Genomic DNA, 22,657 nt, shown 5'->3' on the forward strand with positions numbered 1-22,657 from the left:
CGCATCATAGAAAAACGTGTGTTTGTTTAGAATAGTCCGCACACGTCTCTTTTGCGAAGATCAAAAATGTCTCGCAATCGCGCGTTTCGATTACTCAAAGATGCGCGTTTACGCGCCTCGGCGACGAGCGTTGGTGGTACCAGCTCCAGAGTCGGGCAAACCGTCACGAGGAGTGCGGATTTAGCGAGGTGCGCTTACACATTTTCGATTTTTATTCAATTTTACGCAAATTTGCATCGCGCGAACCACTACCCGATGGATGATCCGGGATTGTTCGAGACCGGTTTGCGCTGAATGCGAGTGCTAAAAGTATTCGTTCGCGCGAAGAACGCGTGTTTAGTCAGGGCGCGAGGATGGATCGGATGAATATGCGCGTTGTTCGCGAGATGATTTTCTTCGATCAAACTTTTTTTCTCGTCGGTCTTTCTTCGGGGACCAAATTAAGGGGCAAATTAAGCTCATTCTTATTCTTCTTGAAACTTACCTTTTCTCGTTCTTTTCTCCACGTTTATCTACTTTTATTCAAACAACAACAGCGCGCACCCGGAAGGCGTTCGTCACGTCTCCTTGCAAATCGTGCAACAACGCATGAAATCCGTCTCGAACATTCAGAAAATCACAAAGGCGATGAAGATGGTCGCCGCGTCTCGATTGAAACCAGCCCAAGATAAAGCGATTGCCTCGAGAGGGATGGTGACTCCGTTTTATAAGTTACTGGGAGATTTACCCGGCGCGGAGACGGCGAAGACGTTGATGGTGCCGATTTCCTCGGACAAAGGTTTGTGCGGCGGCATCAACGGGAACGTCGTCAAAGTGTCGAACGTGTTGTTGGAAACGGCGAAGGATAAAGAGTCAGAAATTTCGATGGATGTAATTGGCGATAAGGCGAGAGGTTTGATGCAACGGCAAGTAGGGGAACTGTTCGCGAACGTGTTGGTGGACGCGACGAAGCAACCGTTGACATTTGGAACGGCTTCGGCGTTGGCGGAGCAAGTGGCGAAGGACAACGAGGGTAAAGCGCTCATCGTGTACAACAGGTTCGTTTCGGCTATTTCGTTCAAGCCAACGATTGCGACGGTATTGTCTGGGGAAGAGTACGAGAAGTCGGCGGAAAACTTGGAAAATAAATTCGATTCGTACGAGGTTGAAGGACCGGATCGTGGGGAGTTTTTGCTCGACTTGGCGGAGTTCAAAACCGGCGCGGTTATGTACAACGCGTTGGCGGAAAACAACACTTCGGAATTGGGATCTAGAATGCAATCTATGGAATCGTCCTCGAAGAATGCTTCGGAGATGTTACAAAAGTTGACGCTCTTGTACAACAGAACGAGACAAGCGGCGATTACCACGGAGTTGATTGAAATTATTTCCGGCGCTTCCGCTTTGGAAGATGCCAAGTAATAATATCACCACGAATAAAGAGAAGAGAAAAATATTAAGTAGTAGCTGAATTGTAATTATGTAGTCAAGTATCTAGTAGAATTTAAAACATTCAATGTCTCGCGTGCTTCATCGTGGGCACTCCTTCGCCGCCCGTTGTCGCCACTTCTTTCAACGCGTGCAAACCGTCCATGGTGTCTTGAACCACTGTTCTCACGCCTTCCTCGATCGATGGCTCCGCCACCGTCGGCGGCGCTTTCCCGTCTAACGCCTCTTCTATGTTGCCCGATAAGATCAAAGCTAAAGGATGCATCACCTCCACCGACTCACACAAGATCTTCAAGCTCGCCGTAATAGGTGCCGCCAAAACCATTCCTGGAATACCCCACAACATACCCCAAAATATCAAACACAAAAGAACCGTAATCGGGTGCAAATCCAAGTGTCCGCCCATCAATTTCGGTTCGACGACGTTTCCAATCGTAAAATGCGTCATACCTGGGAGTAATATCGCCAACGTCACGTGCAAGAAATGAATATCTTTCGACACCAACACGACCGGTAGCGGCAAAACAGTCGCGATAATTGGCCCGACGTGCGGAATAAAATTCATCACAAAGTGCAGCACTCCGAAAACCATCGCCAACTCTACGTTCAGCGCGTAGTAAATGCTCGCCGCGATGAACCCGTTCAAAGTGCTCACAAAAAACTTCAGCAAAATGTACCGCTTAATCCTCGTTTCAATTCTCGTCCATACCCCGCCCGGAACTCTCCTCTCCACTTTCTGTCTTCGTCTCCCTTCCAACAAATACACGACGAAAATCAACACCAACACGACGTTACTCAACAGGTCTAAAACCGCTTGCAACATCGCGTGCGTCGATTGCGCCACCATCTTCGCCAGCGGGATATCTTGCAACTGCGCCTCAATCACGTCCATGTCGATGTTTTTTCTCGACAGCGTCTCTCCCGCTCTGTTCGTCAATCGAACGACGTACCTTTCGTATTTCTTCGCGTCTTGCACCAAGTCCTTCACGCTGTGCGAAATCAAGAACAAAAGAGAGCACAATATTCCTAAACCAAAGAATAACGCGATCGTAATCGACGCTCCGTGTGGTACTTTCGCTCGGTGCGTGCAAAAATCAACCAAAGGCGCTAACGTGTAGCTCATCATCACCGCTAAAACCAAAGGGACGAGGACTCTTTGCAACCAGTACAACGCCGCGGAACTCATTATGATGGCTATTAAGAGGAGACACATCGTCCGTACCTTTTCCGCCGAAGCAAGAGATTCTTGTTCTCTGCTCGAGTCGTCGTTCATCAGGTCAAAGTCTTTCAAACCGAAGGCAGAGGAGGAATAGCGAGGGGAGGCGTTCTTCCCACCGCCATCGCGCGGGGATTTCACGCCGAACATGTTTAACATGTTTAGAACGTTTTGTTCCGAGATTTATGCTGATTTGTTTGTGGGAGAATTTTTTTTTTTTCCTTCTCTTGCTTTTTTTTACGAGTAACGGTTTGATGTTTTGTGTCTCTCTCTCTCTCTGTTTTATTTTCAGTATTAAAAAAAGTTAAAATCTATTTGTTCTTCTTCTCTTTCTCTCTCTCTCCCTCTTTCTTCTCTTGTGTGTGTTTTTGTCTCTCGTTCTCTTCCGTTCTTCTGCTACGACTCCTCTTTCTCTCTACTAACTCTCTCTCTCTCTCTTAAAACTTTAATCGTACAAATCGTCGTCGTCGTCTTGCGCGGCGGCGGCGGCAAAGGCGTCGCCAACCGTTTGGGCGCCGCCAGCCGCCGGAGCCGCGCCGGAACCACCGCCAGCAGCAGCTCCGCCTTCGTTCGGGAATCTAAAATCGCCCACGTGGCCTCGGCTTTGTTGTAAAGTTTGCGAGAACGCTTGGTACTTGCGGATGTCCGCGTCTGAAACCGAGCGGCGAGCGTACTTCATCGCCTCTTCAAAGTGCGCCTTGGTGATTTCTGGCACCGGATCGACGTAGTTTTCTTCGTCTTCTTCCATGGCACCTTCTGGTTTTTGCGCCATGGCGCGTTCGCGTTCGATATCTTTCTCGATGCTTTCGCGGATGGCGTATTTGCACGCGCGTTGGCAGATTTCCGTGATATCGGCACCAGAGTACCCGTGCGTAAACTTGGCCAAAGTTTCCACGTCGACGTCGTTGGCAATCGGGGACTTTCTCAAGTTCGCTTTAAAGATAGAAATTCTCGATTTGTCATCCGGTAACGGGATGTAAATCAACTGATCTAAACGACCCGGGCGCATCAACGCGGTATCGATGATATCCGGTCGGTTCGTCGCGCCGATGATAAATACCGTCTTCTTCGAGTTCATGCCATCCATTTCCGTAAGCAACTGGTTCAAGACGCGATCGGCGGCACCGCCGGCGTCGCCGGCGGAAGAGCCGCGTTGGTTCGCAATCGAATCCAGCTCGTCGAAGAACAGCACGCACGGGGCGCTTTGCCTGGCTTTATCGAAAACCTCTCTGACGTTGGATTCCGATTCGCCGAACCACATCGTTAACAACTCCGGGCCTTTAATGGAAATGAAATTCGCTTGGCACTCGTTCGCGATCGCTTTCGCCAACAACGTCTTACCGCAACCCGGTGGACCGTAAAACAACACCCCTTTACTCGGTGCCATGCCGAACTTCTCAAATTTTTCCGGGTGTTCGACCGGATATTGCACGGTTTCTTGCAACTCTTGCTTGACCGTTTCTAAGCCGCCGACGTCGTCCCACGAGACGTTTGGTACTTCCACCACAGTTTCTCTCAACGCGGACGGGTTGGTTTGCGCCAAAGCGGTTTTGAAGTGGTCGTTGCTGATGGCCATCGAATCCAAAATCTCCGCGTCGATTTCATCGTCTTCCAAATCGATGACGTCCATCTTTTCGCGAATGCATTGCAACGCGGCTTCGGTACACAACGCCGCCAAATCCGCGCCGACAAAACCGTGCGTGTCCTTCGCCACCACCTCCAAATCAACCTCCTCGTCCAACTTCATGTTCTTCGTGTGTATTCTCATCACTTCCAAGCGTCCAACTTCGTCTGGGACGCCGATATCAATCTCGCGATCAAATCTACCAAATCGTCTCAACGCCGGGTCGATGCTGTTCGGTCTATTCGTCGCCGCCATGACGATGATGTGCGATCGAGCCTTCAACCCATCCATCAGCGTCAACAATTGCGATACGATTCTTCTCTCCACTTCCCCATTCGTCTTGTCTCTCTTCGGCGCGATCGAATCGACTTCGTCGATGAAAATAATTGCCGGCGAGTTCTTCTCGGCTTCCTCGAAAGCCTTTCTCAAGTTGGATTCGGATTCGCCGGCCAACTTGGACATGATTTCCGGACCGTTGATTAAAAAGAAAAACGCGCCGGTTTCGTTCGCCACCGCTCTGGCGATCAAGGTTTTTCCAGAACCCGGAGGACCGTACAACAAAATACCTTTCGGCGGTTTCACCCCGATGGTTTTGAACAACTGCGGATGTCGCAACGGCAACTCGACCAACTCTCGAATTTGCGCCATTTGCTTCCTGACCCCTCCGACGTCGTCGTAGCCAACCTCATCCAAACGTTCCTCGTCTTCGCGGTTAATCGGTTCGCCTTCACAAAAGATCTCCGTGTCTGGCGCGACGATGCAATACTCCGCCGGATCCGTTTCTACAACCTTGAATTCCACCGCTCTCATCCCGCCTCTCGCCAAAAACGTATCCCCTTTCCTCACCGGTCTGTACGCCTCCAAAAAGTACGGCTTCAAATACACGTCGAACAAGTTCCCAGAAACGCCTTCGATGGTATCCCCAAACGGCAGCACGTGAATCCTCGCCCCGTATTTCACGTCCGTGCACTGATGAATCGAAATCACGTCCCCTAACCTCACCCGTAAATTTTTCCTCACCACTTTGTTCATCCGAACTTTCCCGTCGTCGCACTGGTCGTCCGCTAGGACGATGCACACGGTGTCTTTGCGCTTTTTTCCTTTCACGAGAACCGTGTCCCCGCGGAAGAGCTGCAGCTCTTCCATTTTCGCCGGGGATAACGCGACGACTGAGTTATCGTCGTTCACCGCTTCATCTGTGTAGTACAATTTTTATACGCAAAACAGAAAATTTAAGAGAAGGAAAAAGAAGGTCAAAAACGTCCGTCTCTTGGGGGTGCCGCTTACTACTTACGTCAACAATCAGACGATGACGACGAAAGTTTCTTCGTAAACGAAGGAAGAACGCGTACTAAAAACCATCTGAATCGAATCAACGTAAAGAATACCGCGCGCGCAAAAGACGATCGATAAAGAGAGAGAAAGAGCGCGCGAATACTCCGAGAGAGAGAGAGAGAGAGAGAAAGAAAGAAAGAAAATCCCGATCGACTTAACGAGAGAGATCTGATGAAACCAATTCTACGAACACGCACCGACGACGAGTCTGTTCGGCGCTTTCTTCCTCTCCAAAATCGCCGTCACGTCTTTCACTTTTTTCTTTTCTGAGGGTACTTGCGTTTGTCCCTCGGGCGCTTTGTCGTTCTCGTTGACTTTCTTCGCCTCGAGCTCCTCGTCCGTTGCCATTTTATCTCTCTTCTGTGTGTCTCTCTCTCTCGTTGGTTGGTGTGAATTTTTGTGGCGACGAACGTGCTAAAAACGTAGTACGCGAGAGTCTTGTCCTTCCACGTGAAAGCAAGGGCGACGTTTCGGCACGGTTTTATTTACGCGCGCATTAATTTTTTTTTCGGTTGTATTTTTTCGGTTGTATGTGTTCAGTATTACAAGAGAGTTTCCTCCTCCTCCTCGCTAAGCGTTGTTCCGTATGTGTTCGTGTTGTTGCTAATGATGATGTTTTGGTTCTCTTCCTCTTCTTCTTCTTTTTCTTCCACGTGTTTCTCCAAAGGAGAAGAATAGAAGTGCGACTCCATCGTGCGTACGATAGAATCACGCTTCGCGCGAATAGCCACGGCGACCATGGCCATGCCGACGCACACGTAGAGCGTGGCGAAACCGGCGCCGTCGGTAGACGAAGACGCTTCCTCTCTCGGAAGGTTCCATCCCAAACGAGGGAAGCTTTGAGACGAACCGAGTTCAGCTTCCGAGGCGTCTCTGGCGGTTTCGCTGGCACGCGCGGTGGCTTTGGCGCCGGACTTGGCCGCAGTTTTGGCACTCGATTTGGCGCCCGCCTTGGCCCTCGCCTTTGCCGCCGCCTTCGCGCTCGCTTTCGCGCCTCTGGCGGCGTTCGAAAATCTGCACATGTCCATCGCGTTGTCTAAAAATTTACTCAAACCGCACTCGTACGCCGCTTCAATCTTTTCCGCGCCGTCAAAGATACCGTCGATGTTTAAGACTTTCATCTGAGACGATGGGCGATTGGCAAACCAAGAGACGACGTCTTGGTTCAACGATTTCGCACCTCGGAACATTTGTTTCATGTTCGTCACGCCAGCGACGTTCCAACCCGAAATATCCGAGTTGAAACTCTTGGCATCGTAAAACATAAACGACATGTCAGTGACAGATTTCGTGTTCCAACTCGATAAATCGGCGTTGAACTCTTCATAGTGCTGGAACGCGTGCGTCATGGTTGAAACTTTCGAAACGTCCCAATCTGGCATCATACCAAATCGCGTGACCGCGCCGTATTCGACGCATAAACCGGCGGCGGACTCGATGATGCACTTGGATACGGCCCGATAAAAGGAACTGTCGTCAAGCTGCTTGTGTCCGTGCGAATTATGCTCGGCCTGCATTTCTTCTGGCGTTTCCGATTGTAATCTGTCTAACTTCTTCTTTAATCTCTCGAGCTCTTCGTCCACATCTTCGTCGCCGATTTGATCCATCACGTGAAGATGGTGTCTTTTCGCCGTCAACGAATCACTTCGCGATAACGAAGATCTGCTCGAGGAGGAAGAGGAGGAGGGACTTCCCGAAATTTTGCCATGTTTTTTCGAAACGGTACCATCCGCTTTGAGTTTAAAAGGGTTGGTCATGGAGGCGGAGACGACTTGTTCTGATTCTTCGTTTTCTTCTTCTTGTTCTTTCTTGTGATGCGACGAGTATTTCTTCGAAGACGACGTCGTCGTCTCTTCTACTTCTTCGTCATCACCCGTGGCCGCAGTGGCTTCGGATGCTGCATCTTCCTCTTTCGAAGAACTCATGAATCTCTCAAACTCTTGATCGAAGGCTTCTTTATCTTCGACGAGATCTTCGATTTGATCTTTACTAACTTCGACGGTTTCATTGTCGTCGCCGCCGTCGTCGTCATCGCTATCATCGTTCACCTCTGAATCAGAATCATCATCATCATCTTCGTCGTCGTCTTCGTCTTCTTCTTCTTCTTCTTCTTTGACCGTTTTACCCGTAAATTCGTCTAAAGTCTTCTCGGACGTAACGAACGGGGACTCTTTGTTCAATGATACAGACTCCGTATCAATCGCGAGAGCATCCTTCACTGCGTCTCGATCTTCTGGACCCAACTCGCTCATGCTATCCGCCGTTCCTTGTGGACAATCGCCATCGCTGCAATCTATGATGTTCGGATCCGTGGAAGAAGAGGAAACGTACGAAGTTGACGACGTTGTCGTCCAAGAAGAAGAGGAAGGAGTGAGTTCATCCGCTTCACTGTGCGGGTAGGATACGTCCGAAGGCACCGAAGTCTCGTCATCCTCATCTTCGCCGTCGACAGAGTCGGCGATTGCATCGGTGTCGACTTCGTTGGTGTTAAGAATGGAAGACGATGAAGTGTGCGTCGTATCCTCGGACGCTACCGTGGTCACTTCTTCCTCAATTTTGTCCGCGTCTTCGTCGTCTTCGTCCGACCCCATCGCCGCCACGCGCTTGAAAGATTTCTTCTTGGATTTGCCGCCGCTGCCACGCAAAGTCGTCATCTTCGTTACCGTCGTCTTTTCGCCCAACGCAGTCTTCTTCTTCTCGTCCTCGCACGTGCTCGGCGGTCCGTTCAACGGATGCTCGCACGTGAACCGTCCCAAGAAGTTCGCCGCGCCTAAAAACATATCCTTCGTATCCGCGGTCGCGGACAAGCCCCAATCTTTCACGTCCGATTCAAACTCCACCGCGTTTTGAAACATCCCGTACGTCGTCTTACACTTAAATGGCCTCCACGCGCTCAAATCTTCCGCGAACGACACCGCGTCTTTCAACATAAAACTCATATCTTTCACCTTCCCGACGTTCCACTTCGCCAATCCTTTCCCGTTAAAGTTCGACGCTTCGCTAAACATCGATCCCATATCTTCCACGCTCGACGTGTCCCAACTCCCCAAGCCTTTCTTCGTATCGGGACTAAAATCTCTCGCCCCGCTAAACATCTCTCTCATGCTCGTCACCGACGACGTGTCCCATCTCGACACGTCCCCGTTGAACGATTCTTGCTTGTGGAACCCGTAGTCCATGTCCGTGACTTCGCTCACGTTCCAATCTTTCATCTCCCCGTATTTGCTCTCTTCTCCGTATTTCGGGCACGAGCCGTTTGAATCTTCCTCGAGGCACTCCGCGATCGCGCCGAGGAAGTTGTCCGGAGTTATCGGAAGAAGAACTTTTCGTTTAGAAGACGAGATCGACGACGATGCCGCCTCGTGGAAAGGACGAGGGTGTTGGTGGTTTTGGGACGCATTCGCGACCGAGGTCAGAGCAGCGGTGAATAAAAGGGCGCGTCGCGCGCACAAAGAGGTGGTAAAAGACGAAGAAGCTCGTCCTCCAGCGTGACCACTTCGTCGCGGTTTGGCCCTCATTCTTCTTTTCGTCGAAAGTCTCGTCTGAGAATACGTAAGTAAGCGCGCGAGAGCGAAAGAATAAGTTTGAAGATGATGTGCGAAGAGCGGCCGCGGCTCCCAAGAAGGAAGCGGCGAGAAAAAATTAGGTTTAGGGTTTGTTTTAGGGTTTTGCAATTTTTTTGTTCTCTTCTTTCTGCAGAAGTTTAAAAGACTGTGGTAGTTCAATCGCTCTCTTTGTCGACGAGAATTCCAATGCCCCCTCATCATCAGAAGAAGAAGAAGAAGAAGAAGAAGAAGAAGAAGAGGCACGCGTTCTTTGTCGCGATGATACTCTTTTTATAATAATAATAAAGAGTATTATATCATTTGGAAGAAGTCGTCGTTGTCAACTGCGGCCAAGTTTCGCCGGCGTCGACTTTGGCCAACGAGACGCACACTTCGTTCTTCTTACTCCCGCCGGCGATAGTCCACGTGCACTCGTCTGGACGGATTTTGTTGTATAAGTTGTCGATTTGGAGGATAGTTTTACCGCTATTACTACCTTCGCTCTTATCTATGACGACGCAGGAATTGGCTCGGAAGCCGACCGAGACGGTCTTCGCGCTCGTGTTTTCCGGGACGTAGACGGAAATTTCAACCTCTCCGTCTTCGGTTTGTTCCCATCGGTAGCCGTCGCCGTCGCCGGAAGGTAACGAACCGTCGTCGTTTCCACCACCACCACCCATGTTTATCCTTTGTAAACCAGGTCCACCCCCGGCGCCTTTCTCCGCCATCGCCTTCTCCAACTCTTTCATCGATATCGCGTACTCCGCGTTCTCCATCGGCGCTAACTTCAACCACGAAGCGCTACTATCCATCTCTTTCAAAGTAAAATCCACCGACCGCATCGGTTGTGGCTCCGTTTGCACCGCCCCAACAAAAACGTCTCCGTGAAACGTCGTCCCGGGAAATCCGCACGACGCCGCCAGTGAAGACGCTCGCGCGTTCTTCGCCTTCCCTTTCAACAGACCAACCTCGTCTAAATATATGTACACGCCTTTCCTGCCGTTCTTTTCCGACGGCCTGACCAACGCGAACGTCTCCGTGCTTCCCATCGCGCACTCTTTCGCTAAACTTACGCCTAAATTTTGTGATTTTGACGCGAATTCCTCCCCGAGTTGCTTCGTCGCGGCTTGGCGCGCTAAGTTCACGTCGATATCGCCTCCGCCCATAAAGTGTGGTTTCAGAAGCTCCGGAAGGACGTCTCCAAGTTTTTGCGTCGCGACCTCTAAAACCACCTCCTCGAACGGATTCAAGTCCTCGCTTGGGATTTTCACGCACACGAGTTTCTTCGTCGTCTTTTCTTCTTTTAAGTCTTCTTCTTTGTCTTCTTCTTTATTCGTCGTCGTCGTCTCGACGTTCATCCGCCGTCGGTCTTCGGCCGTTTCGATTTCCACCCCGTGGCTTCGTAACCACGCCTCGCGTTCCGCCATTGTTTGTTCTTCTCCGTCGTCGTCGTTTTCTACCTCCTTTTCGCCTGATGTCATTTTCTTCTGCACTCTTTTACACTTTTCTGATGGTTTCTGATGCTTTCCGCGCGCTCTGTGTATTCCTTGCGCAAGAAAGAGGAAGTAGTTTTGTGACGAGATGTGTTTTGGACGATTTCCCCATTAGTAGTCGACTGCTGAGAGCGCAGCAATAACAACACACAATAACTAACTGCGCTTTTAACATCATGTCTTCTCTCCTCTTCTCCTCGAAAGTCGCTTTTTCACGCGCGGGGGGTTCGTTTTGCAAAGCCTCCTCTTCTTCTTCGTCTTCTTCTTCTCCGTCGTCAACAACAACAAAATCGGTTCGATTCGATTTTCGATCTCCTCGACGCCGTCGAACGACGAATGAGACGACCACAACAACGTATGCGACGACGAGTCAAAACGACGACGGAAACACAAAAAACAACAGCGACGAAAATATGTCCGCGCGAGAGTTGAAAAGAAAGTTAGAGGAGCTGGTGCGTTGTTTCTGAGTTATACGTATTCTCTCGGGGGTCTGTTTCTCTCTGAAAGAGTCTGAAAGAGAAAGAAAGAAAGAGAGGAAAATCGAGAACGAACGAACGTCGATGATTAAACGATGCATTCAAAAACACCATCTTTCGGATCTGAATTTGCGTTGATGCGAAACGAACACCAACGAATGAGACGTTTGTTCTTTCTTTTCTTTTCTTTTCTTTTCTTTTCTTTCTCTCTCTCTCTCTTTCTTTCTTTACTCGCGTGCGGATAAAGCTCGATTTCTTTCGTAAGCGCGTTTGGTTTTCTCTCCTCTTTGCGTCGATGGGTTCGCTGTTGCCGCTCGCGCAAAACGCTGACGCCTTGGATGATTTCTCTCTTCTTTGTCTTCTTCTTTGTCTTCTTTTTTCTGCGCGTTGTAATGAAATAGGGCGTCGATACGAGCGATTGCTTCGAGAAGGGCGACTTGTTGCGGAAGTTTGAAGACGCGAAAGCGAACGGAGGTGGAGCGCGGGAGAAGAAAGCGGCGTCGTCGAGGAGGAGCGATTCGGCGCGAGCAGAGTCGAGCTCTTCGTCTTCTTCGTCGACAAAGCAGAAACAAGGAAAAGAACAACCGAAAAACGACTTCTTTGAAAATTTCGTGAAAGGCGTTAAAGAGAAAGTATCCGTGGACGCCCTCGTGTCATCGTTTCGAGAAACTGCGAATCGATTGGAAGTTCGGTACGGCGTCGGGGCGAAAACGAACGAAGTCGTCGCCGGCGTGCGCAAATCCGTGGTTGATTTCGATAAAAATGTAGGCGCGACCAAGTTCGTGAAAAATTCGTGGCCGCCAATACGAGACGCGTATCAGAAAGGAAGGAACACGCCGGCCGGGAAGGTGGCGAACTTTGTGTTTTGGATTTGGTTGTTTTCGAGCGGGATATTTTGGACGTTGTTATATTCCGTGGCGTTGTTAGCGTTCGTGACGAATTTGTTGTTTCCTCAGTTCATTTCGGAACGAGTGGAAAAGATGCAAGCGCAGGCGAGGCAGAGGATGGAGGAAATGCAACGAAACCAGTACGGTGGTATGGGCGGTCCAGGCGGCATGGGAGGCATGGGAGGTATGGGCGGGCAGCAGCCACCGAGAAGCAACTCGAGCGGGGGGAGGAAAACGTACGGCGACGCCTCTAACCAAACAATAGACGTAGATATTGATTGAAACATATAATGCTACTTTGCAACGCGCTGCGCTAAAAAACTAAAATGACTAGTATTACTTTCTTCGTCACTCACTGCTATTCTTCGTTCCTTTGTTATAGAATGCGAGCACGGTGGACGAGGATTTCGTGACCGCGAATCTTTCCTTTTCCTTGAAACCGACGCCGCAGATCTCTTTCCTCAAATACGCTCCGGCGACGGCCGCTTTGCTTCCAATCATCTCCGCGAAATCCGCCGCCAACATTCTGTTTGAACGCACGTCCGAAAAGAATAACGTTCCCGCCGGTTTTGAGGCAGCAATCTTCCCAAACTTTTTCTGCATTCGCTCTCTCGAGGACGAATCGTTTTCGTCGATGTGTATTTGCGCGATGGCACCTTCTTGCACCGTTGCACCGTTTATTCCAAGCGAACCGGGTGAGAATCGGGTGACCCCCCCCGGCAGTACATAGGCCCGCCCGCCTAAGGAAACCACTTCACCTCTTGCGAACGCGTACGAATCTTCGCCAACTCTATTCTCGGGAAAGCCTCCAATCCCGACGGAGACTTTTTTATCCTCATCGTCCGGCGTCGCGCCGGACTTAGCGAGGACAGATAAGATCCTCATTCTCGCCGGTTCATTATCTAATTCTATGATTTCAGTGCCATCACGACTAGCTTTTGTAACTTTCATCGCTTTTCCGATAGGTTTGCCTTCGCTAAACGAGGAAGATTTGACTTCAAAGCCTCCATCGCCGTAGAGCAGCACTCCGACGCATCCAGAGTAAGAAGACGATGAGTACACGTCGTCGTCGCAAAACAGCGCGGAATGCTTTTCACTCTCGTTTTCTAACGCGCCACCAAAACAGACCAGATTATTCGGCACGGCGTGTTGTAATCGAGTCAAGAAAGAATCCAAAGTTGGTCGGAACGTCGGGCGCAGCGCAGCAACGTTTCTTTTCGATTTCTTTCTGTCGTCGTCGTCTTCATCACCATCGTCGTCCTCAACATCATCACTCTCGTCTTCATCTTCCTCTTCCTCGGTATCATCATCAAAAACATCGGGTTCCGCGACGACCCCAGCATATGAAAACGACGGCGCACAAAACGTCAAGCACACCGTCGAATCACCTCTCGCGTCGCCTTCTATGACCTCCTTCCAACGCACGCTGGGCAAATCATCCCCGCTCGAGCGAAACGTTTCGCACGACGCGCCCGCGGACGGAAAGCTCGCCAGCGTCAGCGACACGCCGTTCTGCGTTTGCGCGTGACCGGATATGATAGATTCTACAACGCCTCCGATTAATTTCACGTCCTCGCTCCCTTTTATCTTCTTTCTCAACAACTCTCTGCACAGCTTTGGCAGCGACGACGACGCCGACGAGGAAACGCCGCCGGATTTCGCCATCTTCTTCTTCTTCTTCTTCTTCTCGTCCTCGTCCTCCTCTTTTCCCGTCGTCGTCGTCAAATTTCGCATCGCTTCCGGCGTCGCGAACAACATCGCAAACGTCGGCACTTTGCCGTTCAACTTCTTCGTCGCTCTTTCGACCACTTCCTCCATCGCCTCTCGCACCATCTTCGCGTCCTCCTTCTCACCACCACCATTCTCACCGCTGTTCAAAAACGTCGTCGTCATCGCCGTCGCGAATTGAATCCCACCTTCGTTTTTGTCGTTCTTGTTGTTCTCGAGACCTTGAAAACGTTCCTTCTTCTTTCTCGTCTTCGTCGTCTTCAAATCATCGTCGAAGGAATCATCATCATCTTTTAACGAACTCGACGTCGAGAAGAGTGCTAAAAATCTCTTCGCGTTGTTGTACTTAAAAAACACCCCATCTGCTCCCGCCGCTCTCCCGCGAGAAGAAGAGTGAGAAAGAACGACGGACGACAGCGCGAAGAATCGGAACAACGCTTTTCGCGAGGAGGAGGAGGAGGAAGAGGAGGAGGAAAAGGGCATCTCTTTTACTGCGCTTTTGTGTTCTCTGTTTTTATATCTCTTTTCTCTCTGCGGAGGAAAATAAAAGTTTTTTTGGCTTTCTTTGCAAGAAAGAAGAGAGAGACGAAAAAAGTGAAAAAAGTGCTTGTCGTTGCTTGTGTGTTTTCTCTCTTCGCGCAAACTTTTTTTCGTCCGATGAAAAACGAGCGAACAGAAAAAGCAAACGAGAAAAAAGCTTTTGAAGATCGTTCAAACAACAACTTGTCACAGAAAAAACCTACCATCTCCCTTCTTGCTGTTCCTAAAAACGCACAGGAAGAGGCGCTCGGGTCTGAAATCGCGAGCGAGACCCTTTTGGACTCCGAGCGGCGAGGAGGTGCATCGAGTTGAACGGAAGGAAAGGAGAGATTTTGGAGAGCGAGAGAGCGCATCGGAGGAAATTTGAATAAAAATTTACGTGTACTCTCTCTGTCGAAAGAGAAACACGTGATGGAGGCGGAGAAGGCGACGCGGACGGACGACGGGGAGACTGAGATGGTGGTGGGAGGAGAGGCGCCGGTGACAAAAGATGATGATGGTTTTGGTGGTGGTAACGGTGGTGTTCCTTCTGCAACAACGAAGACAAATGGTAAAGTCGAGGAGAAGAAGAATTCCATCCATCAAATCGCGCCGGAAGAAGCGCCATTTGCGGGTGGAGGAGGAGACGCGGCGGCAGCAGCGGCACGAGTTGCGGCAGCAATGGCACCGGTTACGACGACGACGACGACGACAGCGCGCGAACAACAACAATCGCAATCGCAATCGCAATGCCTTCCCATTCGAATTCTGGAAGATTTCGACGTGAGAGAAAAAGCAGACGAGAAGAATTTAGTCGCCTTGACTTCGGCGATGAAACCGTCGGATTTGGTGGTATTCGGGAAAGCGCGAAAAGTGGAAGGCGGCGAAAACGAGTTACCGTCGACGCTTTTGATGAAAAAGCTACAACCGCAGCTGAGGCCACCGCACCCGTTGAAATTGGTGGACGTTCTCGATTGGTGCGTATCGTACGACGAAGTGGAAGGCGGCGGGACGTATTCTATTTGGTTGGTCACGCCGAGAGCGTGGTATAAACTCGGCCAACCGGGCGCGAAGTACGCCGCGACGTTCGCACAGACGAGACGGAGGGCAATGTTTGCCAGCGTGTTTAAGAAGTGCATCGAAGAAGATTGGGAGTGTTCGTTTACGAAGGTGTTGGAGGCGATGAAGAACGCGCCGAGAGTAGATTTTGACGTGAAGGTAAAAAAGGAGACTTTGAAAGAGAAGAAAGACAACGACGGCACGGACGGAGAATCCGAGGAAGAGGAAGATGAGGACGACGAAGACGACGAAGAGGACGACGACGACGACGACGACGACGACGACGACGAGTTTTCGTACTCGGAGAAAGAAATCAAGAAGGATGGTTTCTTTGTGTGCTCGCAAGTCGAACATCTTGTCAAGTCAGGCGTTCTGCTTCCTCCTGGAACGGAAGCTTCGAGACATGGTAAGCCGTATACCGGGAAACTTCCGAGATGTTTGATTTCCTTCAGTCGATGGACGATGATTGCAAACAGGTTAGCGAGACAGAAGAAAGATCGGATGGAGATGGAAATGGAACGAAAAGAGCGAGCTATTCAACGTGCGAAGGAACGCGCAGAGAGGAAAGAGTTGAGACTGGCGCAAAAAGAAGCGGCAAAGGAAGCGAGAGCAGAAGCGAGAGCGCTCGCTTTAAAGAAAAGTAAAGAACCAGTCGTCATTCCACCTCGCATAGCTGATCCAACGAAGTGTTCGAGAGCGATCGACGAATTTCCGTGGGCCTCTCCAGCGATTGTCGGTGAAGTATTGAGTCTGTGGGACGTCGCGAGCGTGTACGAGACGATTTTCTACGTCCCGACGACAACTCTTAGAAAGTTTGCGCACGCATTCCTATCGAATACTGAGGATTGCACTCCGAGTGATGATTTGCTCGTTCAAGACGTTATCGTCGGTGCCATTCGAGCCATCGAGGCGCGCGCTGATGCGGTGGATTCTTCGGAGACGACGAGAAGAAACTCGAAGTTGGGCTTCACGGAAGCGCGATCGATTCAAGACCCGACGATTGGCCTCCAAGACCTCGCGGCTTTAAATTGGCGACAGCTGGCAATCGATATGATCACTGAGTTTCTCCCGTCGACACCGTGCAATCCTAGAGTTCGAACTGGGGCACAATTAGCGGTTCAAAAACTGCAAGAGTTGATGATGTACGATGCGGACAACGTCTATGCGTCCGATTTAGATGCCGGTTTGCGCGTTTCCTTAGCTTCAGCTTTAGTCATCATCGCCGCAGATTCCGAAGGTTTCCACGAGTACGAGATGCAAAAAATCGAAGAAGTGCGTGATAAGAAGCGATATACACTCGGTTCCAAAGCGTTCGACGTTGGGATTCCGATCGTCATTCCAGAGGCGTCCTTGAAAATCCCCATCTTTGGCGGCGCGAAACAAGAAGACGTAAAAGAGGAAGAGAAAGAAGAAGTGAAGGAAGATGAGAAGACAAAACCTGACGACGCAGCACAATTGCAAGCGGCGGCGCCCGATTCGGCCGGAAAACCAGATAAGCGACGGAGTAACAGATGTGGACACTGCCACACGTGTATGAACCGCCAGTTACGACAAGCATGTTTGACGCGTCGAAAAGAGGACGAAGCTATGGGTATTTTCCCCGCATCTTCCCGCGATCAAACGGCTGAGGTCAAGGCACCAGTTGTTTTAGAGGATCCGAACATGCGAAGACCGAAGGATGACGACGAGAAGCGCATGCTCTGGACGCGACAAGCGATGCGATGGTATCGTGATAACGACGATCGACAAATTTGGCGCCACGGAAGACCCGTTGCGGTTGATGCGCGCGGACGTCGTTACTTCCAACTCGGCGGGAGGAACGGAAGTGGTATGCTTTTTGTTGAGTCGCCATTACCGTCGTGGCACGTTAAGACGCCGAAATCGAAGGAGGAGAAAAAATCCTCCCCGGAAAAAGTAAAGAAGGAAGAAATCGACCAAGAGGATGGCGATGGCGAAAACGACGAGGACAACGAAGACAACGATTCCGAAGGTGAGGAAGAAAAAGAAGTTGAACCTGCTGGTCCACCAGTGGACGATGGTGAATATACGGATAATTATCTCACCGATTTACCTGTCGCGAATACCGATCAAGTCACCATGGACATCCCGGGTGTTTACGAGTCCGCTTCGAATTGGGGCGTCGTTTACCCGAACGAGGAGCTTATAGAGCTCGCGAAATGGTGCGATCCGAACTATCCACACGAGAAATATATATGTCGATGGGCGAACTTGGTTTCTAGATCTGCCCTCGGTGAGACCTACGACGACGTGACGAGCGAAAAGCTCGACGAAGAGGAGACGCGAAGCAAGTTCAAAGATTTTCTCAAGTCCATCGATGGAGAATACGACGGGTATGCGAAGATTGACGAAAAATGCGGTAGTTCTAAAGAAGCCGTCTTTGGAGACGCACACGCCAAAGCTTTGAAACTCGTTTCTGTGGCGCAATATTTGTTACACTCGACGCCGTTTTGGGTGCAAGATTATCGCTGGACGGAGAAGTTTCTGGAGTGCGACCAGGAACTGACGAACATCATAGAGCACGCGCCAGAAGCCGTCGTGTTGCAACGATTGATGAAGGCTTTCTTACTTTTAGAGGCATGCTGCCGCACATCTCAAGTTATGGATCCGCAATGGCAGAACTCTCGCCAATCTTGGATTGCAAAGGTCAAAAAGTTCATCAAGAAATCACCGGAAGGCACCGGCGACGGTAGCGCCAAAGACGAAGATTTCTGTGGCGATGACGAAGCAATGATGGACGACAATGCCGTCGAAGTTCCTTTGAATGTCACTTCTGCCGCGTCTTTACTTCACAAACTTGTCGTGTTGCAATTGACCGATCCTGCGAGACTTTCTGCACACACTTTTGCGTTTTCCGATCCAGAAGGTTTGGGCAAACACGCGTCGCAAATCAAAACCGGCGACGTCGTCATGCTCTGCATGAACGGATACAGAGATACTAAGAAAGCGCATCTTTCGGACGAGCTTATCCCCCCGCATTTTGTCGATACCACGTTACTTCGCGACTATGAACGGTGTATTGTCAGAGCTACGGCATTTAGAGGCGCGGAAGAGCACGACGATGGCCATGTCGATGAACCATGGGCGTGGTTCCTCCTCGAACTCATCGATGAACCGACGAGAGCAGAGGCGAGAAAAGCTGAACAAGCGAGAAGTTCAAAAGTCGCAAAGAAAAAGAAAAAGAAGCATTTGAGAGAACCCGCGAATTCAGACGAAGAGTTCGAGCGAGAGTTGCAAGAAACGTCGTCGGACGAGGAAGAGATGGTCGACGAGAAGAGACGCTTGTTGGCGTGTCCGCTCATACCGAGCGGGCAAGTAGGGGATTACATCGTCACTCTCGAGCAATACGAAAGAGGTCAAAATTTTGATTGGAAAGCTGGTGATAGAGTGATGATGCACTTTCCAGACGGCGAAGCTTTTGAAGATATTGAACGCGGCATTGTGGAGGACGAGAACGAAACCGATCCGGCGAAGAAAATCAAATACCTAGGCAAAGTCACAAAGGTGAAAAAAGGAGAGCCTTTTGACGGGGTTACGGTTGTTTGGGATTCGGAGAAAATTGATGCAGAAAGCAGCGGGGAAGCCGCTACGACGACTTCGGTATCTGCGTGGGAACTTGAACGCGCACCAAAGGAGATCTTGAAGAAGAAGCCGCAAGTTGATCGTGATTTGATAGCGCACATGCGCGAACCGATATCGGCTTACAAGCCGTCGCAAACGGGCAGTAAACAGTTTGCGCGCCGTGAGAATTCGGGAGCTAAGCAACCGGTGTACATCATGCACCGATTCGACATCTCGGAGGACGTAAGAAGAAAGAATTGTGACATTTATGGACCATCGAGTGGGAAAATCGCGAGTCCCTACTTGACGCGAGCGGGCAACTTGGCCTCTGACCCGATGCCGTATCGCGAGACGAACGAGATCATCGCCATGAAAAAGCAAGCGAAAGATCTCGCCATCGCGCTTGGATGGAACGCAAAAGGCATTCGAGAGCAGAAGTTTATCGATCAGTTCAACGAGTTGAAAATGAAAGTACCGATTCAATACGGCACCGGTACCCCTCCGACGTTCTGCCGCGAGCCGCTCGATTTGTACGCCTTGCTCGTCGAAGCTTTATATCGAGGTGGGTACAATACCATCACGCGAGAAAAGCTTTGGAAATCGGTCGCGCGAGGTTTGCGCGTCGATCTCAGCGGACAAACGTCCGCCTCCTTTGCATTGCGCGTGAAGTACGAACAGTATTTGCGCGATTTGGAGTATTTGGTCCGAGAAACGGGCGTCCCAGAGCCTCTCGCTGAAGGTGTCGAGCCGGTTGCGAGGTTCGAAGAGTACTTGGAAGCTGAAAAACGAAAGCCGGATCCAGAAGTCAAAAAGTTCACGCAGGTTGTGCGTGACAAGGAAAACCAACAGTTTCGCGAACTCGACATTCACAAGGGTATCATCACGCGTGCGCAAGCGGATAAGGAGACGGCGGCGATTCGACCGAAATACGCCAAACGGTACCCGGATTTGTTCAACGAGGCGTTGTTATTGGCAAATCGCGATCAGTGCTTGAAGGACGAACCTGAAGTTCCTGTGGAGGTGCGGATGGTTCGACTAGAGTCTATCTTAGATAAGACGTACGAGTTCATCGATGCAGCGCGGAGCGAAGATCCAGAGGACTTTAAACACCACGAGGCAACGTTGAGATCGGAGAGACCGAAACAAGGCGACGTGAAAATGAAAGACGCTCCCCTAGTAAAAAAGAGTGCCACGCCATCAAAGAAACGTAAAGCTCCCGAAAGGGACGACGACGATGACGAAGAGGAAGAAGAAGAAGAAGAAGAAGAAGAAGAAGAAGAAGAGGAGGAAGAAGAAGAAGAGGAAGAAGAGGAAGAAGAGGACGATAGCGATTTTGAAGCGTAGAAATATAGCAAAGAGAATTTTTAATTTCCAACTCCCAAAAATAATAAAGTTGAAAGAAGCTACTCTCCGCGAGCGAACGCAAAGGCGAGAGCGTTGCCATTTTAATCAAACTTATTACCGTTATACCAGGAAGTATCCATCGACTGATAGTGCAAATACTGCTTCTCGCTACTCCCAAGTTTTACGTCCCCATCCATCAAAAACGCGTTATACGGTAACACGAATGTGCCCTCGTCATCTTTATAGCCGTCGATGCCTTCTCTCACGTACGCGGTTTCCGAATCGCAAAAATACTCTACTCTCGAATACATCCGTCCTTCTTCCTCGCCTAAATACTCGCTCAAAATCGCAAACCCGCCGTCTTCTTCATCGATTTCGCTGTAGTATACCCGCATAGGCTTCCTCTCTTTGCTCACGTGCGCTCTTCCAGGTCCTTCGAAACATCCTCCTCGGAGTTCGACGAAATACCTCGAACACGTGACCACTTCCTCCTCGTCTCGATCGCGTAAAAATGAGGAAACGTATTTCCTCTCCTCTTTGTCCGTGCACTCTCGAAACATGCCCGTAATTTCCGGCGTGTACTCGTACCGGAGATTCAAAAGTTGTTCCGCGGTAAAGTTGGTCACGTCGCGCGGTTTCCCGTACGCGCCGTACGCGTCGACCATAAAAGGTGACGACGTAAACGACAACAACAACACACTCGCCATCGCGACGACGACGAAAAAGAAGACATTGAAGATCATAATAACACTAGCAGTAGTAGTAGTAGGAAGCGGTCAATGAGAGAAAAAAAAAGAAGCGTTTTCAATTTTATTAAGAAATTCGTCATATTTTTTGACGCATGTTTCGAGACTTTTACGCGTCCAAGAGACTCACGCAAGTCTCGAACAACAACACCATCTCCGTGCCATCGCTGACGCACCGAACGCACGCGACGCGAAGAGAGAATCATCCACCGTTTGAATCTCCACGGTTTAATCAACGAGAAAAGGCGAACGAGGGGTCGCATTTGCACTCTCCGCGCGCGAATACGACGCCTCCTCTCTTTTTGCAGCAACAGACGACGGCGACGCAAAACAACAACAACAACCAGACGTCGTCGCCGTCGAATGTACCGGTGGTTGTGCAAAACGTGGAGAAAGCGAAGAGCGCGTCGAGGTACGGGAACGAGGTTTTGTTCAGCGTGAGTCAGCCGCAGTATTACTGTCACCAATCGACGCCGAAAGAATCGCCGCCGTGTTTTCACTCGAGAGAAACCGTCGAGCTGAGACGGAAGAACGAGGAGCAACGGGAAAGAGCAGCGAATACGTTTTTGTTGCAACAACAACATCAACAACAACGAAAAAAGAACGAAGAATATCTTCAAGCGCTCGCGATGAGACCAATGTCACCTCCGGAATTTACGAATGGAACCGGGACGGTGTTGACGGCGGAGAAGAGAGTGGCGGTTGCCGGGACGCAGACCGATGAGAATAACGAGGAAAACGAAACGAACGCGAGGAAGGCGAGGCAAAGCCGAAGACTCGCTGGATTGCCTCCGCCGGTGACTTCTACGGGGAAGAGAGAGGACGAGGAGACCATCGACGAGTTGGATATTTCGAAACTAATCACGAGCGCGGTGGAGAAAACGTTGGAAAGCGTCGCTAAGGAGACGAGGAGAGGGATGGAGGAGATTGCGATGAGAACCCAGAGAGACGTGTTGCGATGCGCGGCGGACGTGGCGAGAATGCAGAGAGATCTATCGGAATTTATGGGACAGTATGGAGTGAAGCGCAAAAACAGCCATCGCAACGACGACGACGACGACGACAACGAGGACGACGTTGTGTATTTTGGGCACACGAGCGAGCGAGAAATAGATGCCACGAAGACGGCGTCGAAGAAGAAGCAAAGTACGATGATAAGCGGCGGTAAAACGCCGGCGCTCGTGTCGATGATAAGCGACGGTAAGACGCCCACAAACGTTGTCATCGCGCACATTCGAGAGAATGCTAGCATTGTGGAACTTCGCGCGGCGCATCCTCTCTTGTTTAACGGCGCGCTTTCGATTCGAAACCACACCGCGTCATTCCTTCGCAAAAAAATCTCAGAAGGGTACGTGGGATACGCCGCCGAGAGAGAAAGAGCGTTGGCGCCGACGCTGCCTGACAAGGAAAAAGAGGAATTAGAAATGAAAAACAACGACATCTTCACATCACGCTCCAAGCCAAAGAATAAACCCGTCCCCATAGACGACGACGATTCAGACGACGAAAACGTCGAGCTCCGCGTCCGCGAAGAAATCGAAGCCTTCAAACGCAAGACGAAAGCGAGAACCGCCCGCAGGCGAGGTTTTGCCGTCTCTACGAAACTCTCGATAGAGACGTAACGCCGCGGGAAGGAAAAGACGACGAAAGATTATTACCACAAAAAATAGGAGAATCC

At 50.3% G+C, this 22,657-nt stretch overlaps 10 protein-coding genes across 10 annotated transcripts; 4 read left to right on the forward strand and 6 right to left on the reverse strand.

Moving 5' to 3' along the window:
* Positions 1–66: 66 nt before the first annotated feature.
* Bathy01g04190 (predicted protein) lies at positions 67–1,401 on the forward strand (the record flags this gene model as incomplete). Its single annotated transcript, XM_007515123.1, has 2 exons — positions 67–188; positions 537–1,401. The coding sequence occupies 2 exons, from the start codon at positions 67–69 to the stop codon at positions 1,399–1,401; spliced, it is 987 nt and encodes a 328-aa protein (XP_007515185.1).
* A 91-nt stretch (positions 1,402–1,492) lies between these two features.
* Positions 1,493–2,794, reverse strand: Bathy01g04200 (membrane protein; the record flags this gene model as incomplete). Its single annotated transcript, XM_007515671.1, has 1 exon — positions 1,493–2,794. The coding sequence occupies one exon, from the start codon at positions 2,792–2,794 to the stop codon at positions 1,493–1,495; it is 1,302 nt and encodes a 433-aa protein (XP_007515733.1).
* Positions 2,795–3,089: 295 nt separating this feature from the next.
* On the reverse strand, positions 3,090–5,951 carry Bathy01g04210 (predicted protein; the record flags this gene model as incomplete). Its single annotated transcript, XM_007515170.1, has 2 exons — positions 3,090–5,464; positions 5,801–5,951. The coding sequence occupies 2 exons, from the start codon at positions 5,949–5,951 to the stop codon at positions 3,090–3,092; spliced, it is 2,526 nt and encodes an 841-aa protein (XP_007515232.1).
* A 194-nt stretch (positions 5,952–6,145) lies between these two features.
* Positions 6,146–9,121, reverse strand: Bathy01g04220 (predicted protein; the record flags this gene model as incomplete). The annotated part of the gene is made up of 1 exon (XM_007515224.1): positions 6,146–9,121. The coding sequence occupies one exon, from the start codon at positions 9,119–9,121 to the stop codon at positions 6,146–6,148; it is 2,976 nt and encodes a 991-aa protein (XP_007515286.1).
* Positions 9,122–9,465: 344 nt separating this feature from the next.
* On the reverse strand, positions 9,466–10,575 carry Bathy01g04230 (predicted protein; the record flags this gene model as incomplete). Its single annotated transcript, XM_007515188.1, has 1 exon — positions 9,466–10,575. One exon carries the CDS (start codon positions 10,573–10,575, stop codon positions 9,466–9,468), a length of 1,110 nt encoding a protein of 369 aa, XP_007515250.1.
* Positions 10,576–11,054: 479 nt separating this feature from the next.
* Positions 11,055–12,286, forward strand: Bathy01g04240 (predicted protein; the record flags this gene model as incomplete). The annotated part of the gene is made up of 2 exons (XM_007515538.1): positions 11,055–11,093; positions 11,519–12,286. 2 exons carry the CDS (start codon positions 11,055–11,057, stop codon positions 12,284–12,286), a joined length of 807 nt encoding a protein of 268 aa, XP_007515600.1.
* Positions 12,287–12,352: 66 nt separating this feature from the next.
* Bathy01g04250 (unknown protein) lies at positions 12,353–14,215 on the reverse strand (the record flags this gene model as incomplete). Its single annotated transcript, XM_007515246.1, has 1 exon — positions 12,353–14,215. One exon carries the CDS (start codon positions 14,213–14,215, stop codon positions 12,353–12,355), a length of 1,863 nt encoding a protein of 620 aa, XP_007515308.1.
* Positions 14,216–14,683: 468 nt separating this feature from the next.
* Positions 14,684–20,233, forward strand: Bathy01g04260 (ARID/BRIGHT DNA binding domain protein; the record flags this gene model as incomplete). The annotated part of the gene is made up of 1 exon (XM_007515668.1): positions 14,684–20,233. One exon carries the CDS (start codon positions 14,684–14,686, stop codon positions 20,231–20,233), a length of 5,550 nt encoding a protein of 1,849 aa, XP_007515730.1.
* Positions 20,234–20,334: 101 nt separating this feature from the next.
* On the reverse strand, positions 20,335–20,940 carry Bathy01g04270 (unknown protein; the record flags this gene model as incomplete). The annotated part of the gene is made up of 1 exon (XM_007515730.1): positions 20,335–20,940. One exon carries the CDS (start codon positions 20,938–20,940, stop codon positions 20,335–20,337), a length of 606 nt encoding a protein of 201 aa, XP_007515792.1.
* A 134-nt stretch (positions 20,941–21,074) lies between these two features.
* Bathy01g04280 (unknown protein) lies at positions 21,075–22,601 on the forward strand (the record flags this gene model as incomplete). The annotated part of the gene is made up of 1 exon (XM_007515280.1): positions 21,075–22,601. The coding sequence occupies one exon, from the start codon at positions 21,075–21,077 to the stop codon at positions 22,599–22,601; it is 1,527 nt and encodes a 508-aa protein (XP_007515342.1).
* Between the last annotated feature and the right edge of the window lie 56 nt (positions 22,602–22,657).

The sequence above is a fragment of the Bathycoccus prasinos genome, assembly GCF_002220235.1.
Source record: "Bathycoccus prasinos genomic : Chromosome_1".
NCBI classification, from domain to species: domain Eukaryota; kingdom Viridiplantae; phylum Chlorophyta; class Mamiellophyceae; order Mamiellales; family Bathycoccaceae; genus Bathycoccus; species Bathycoccus prasinos.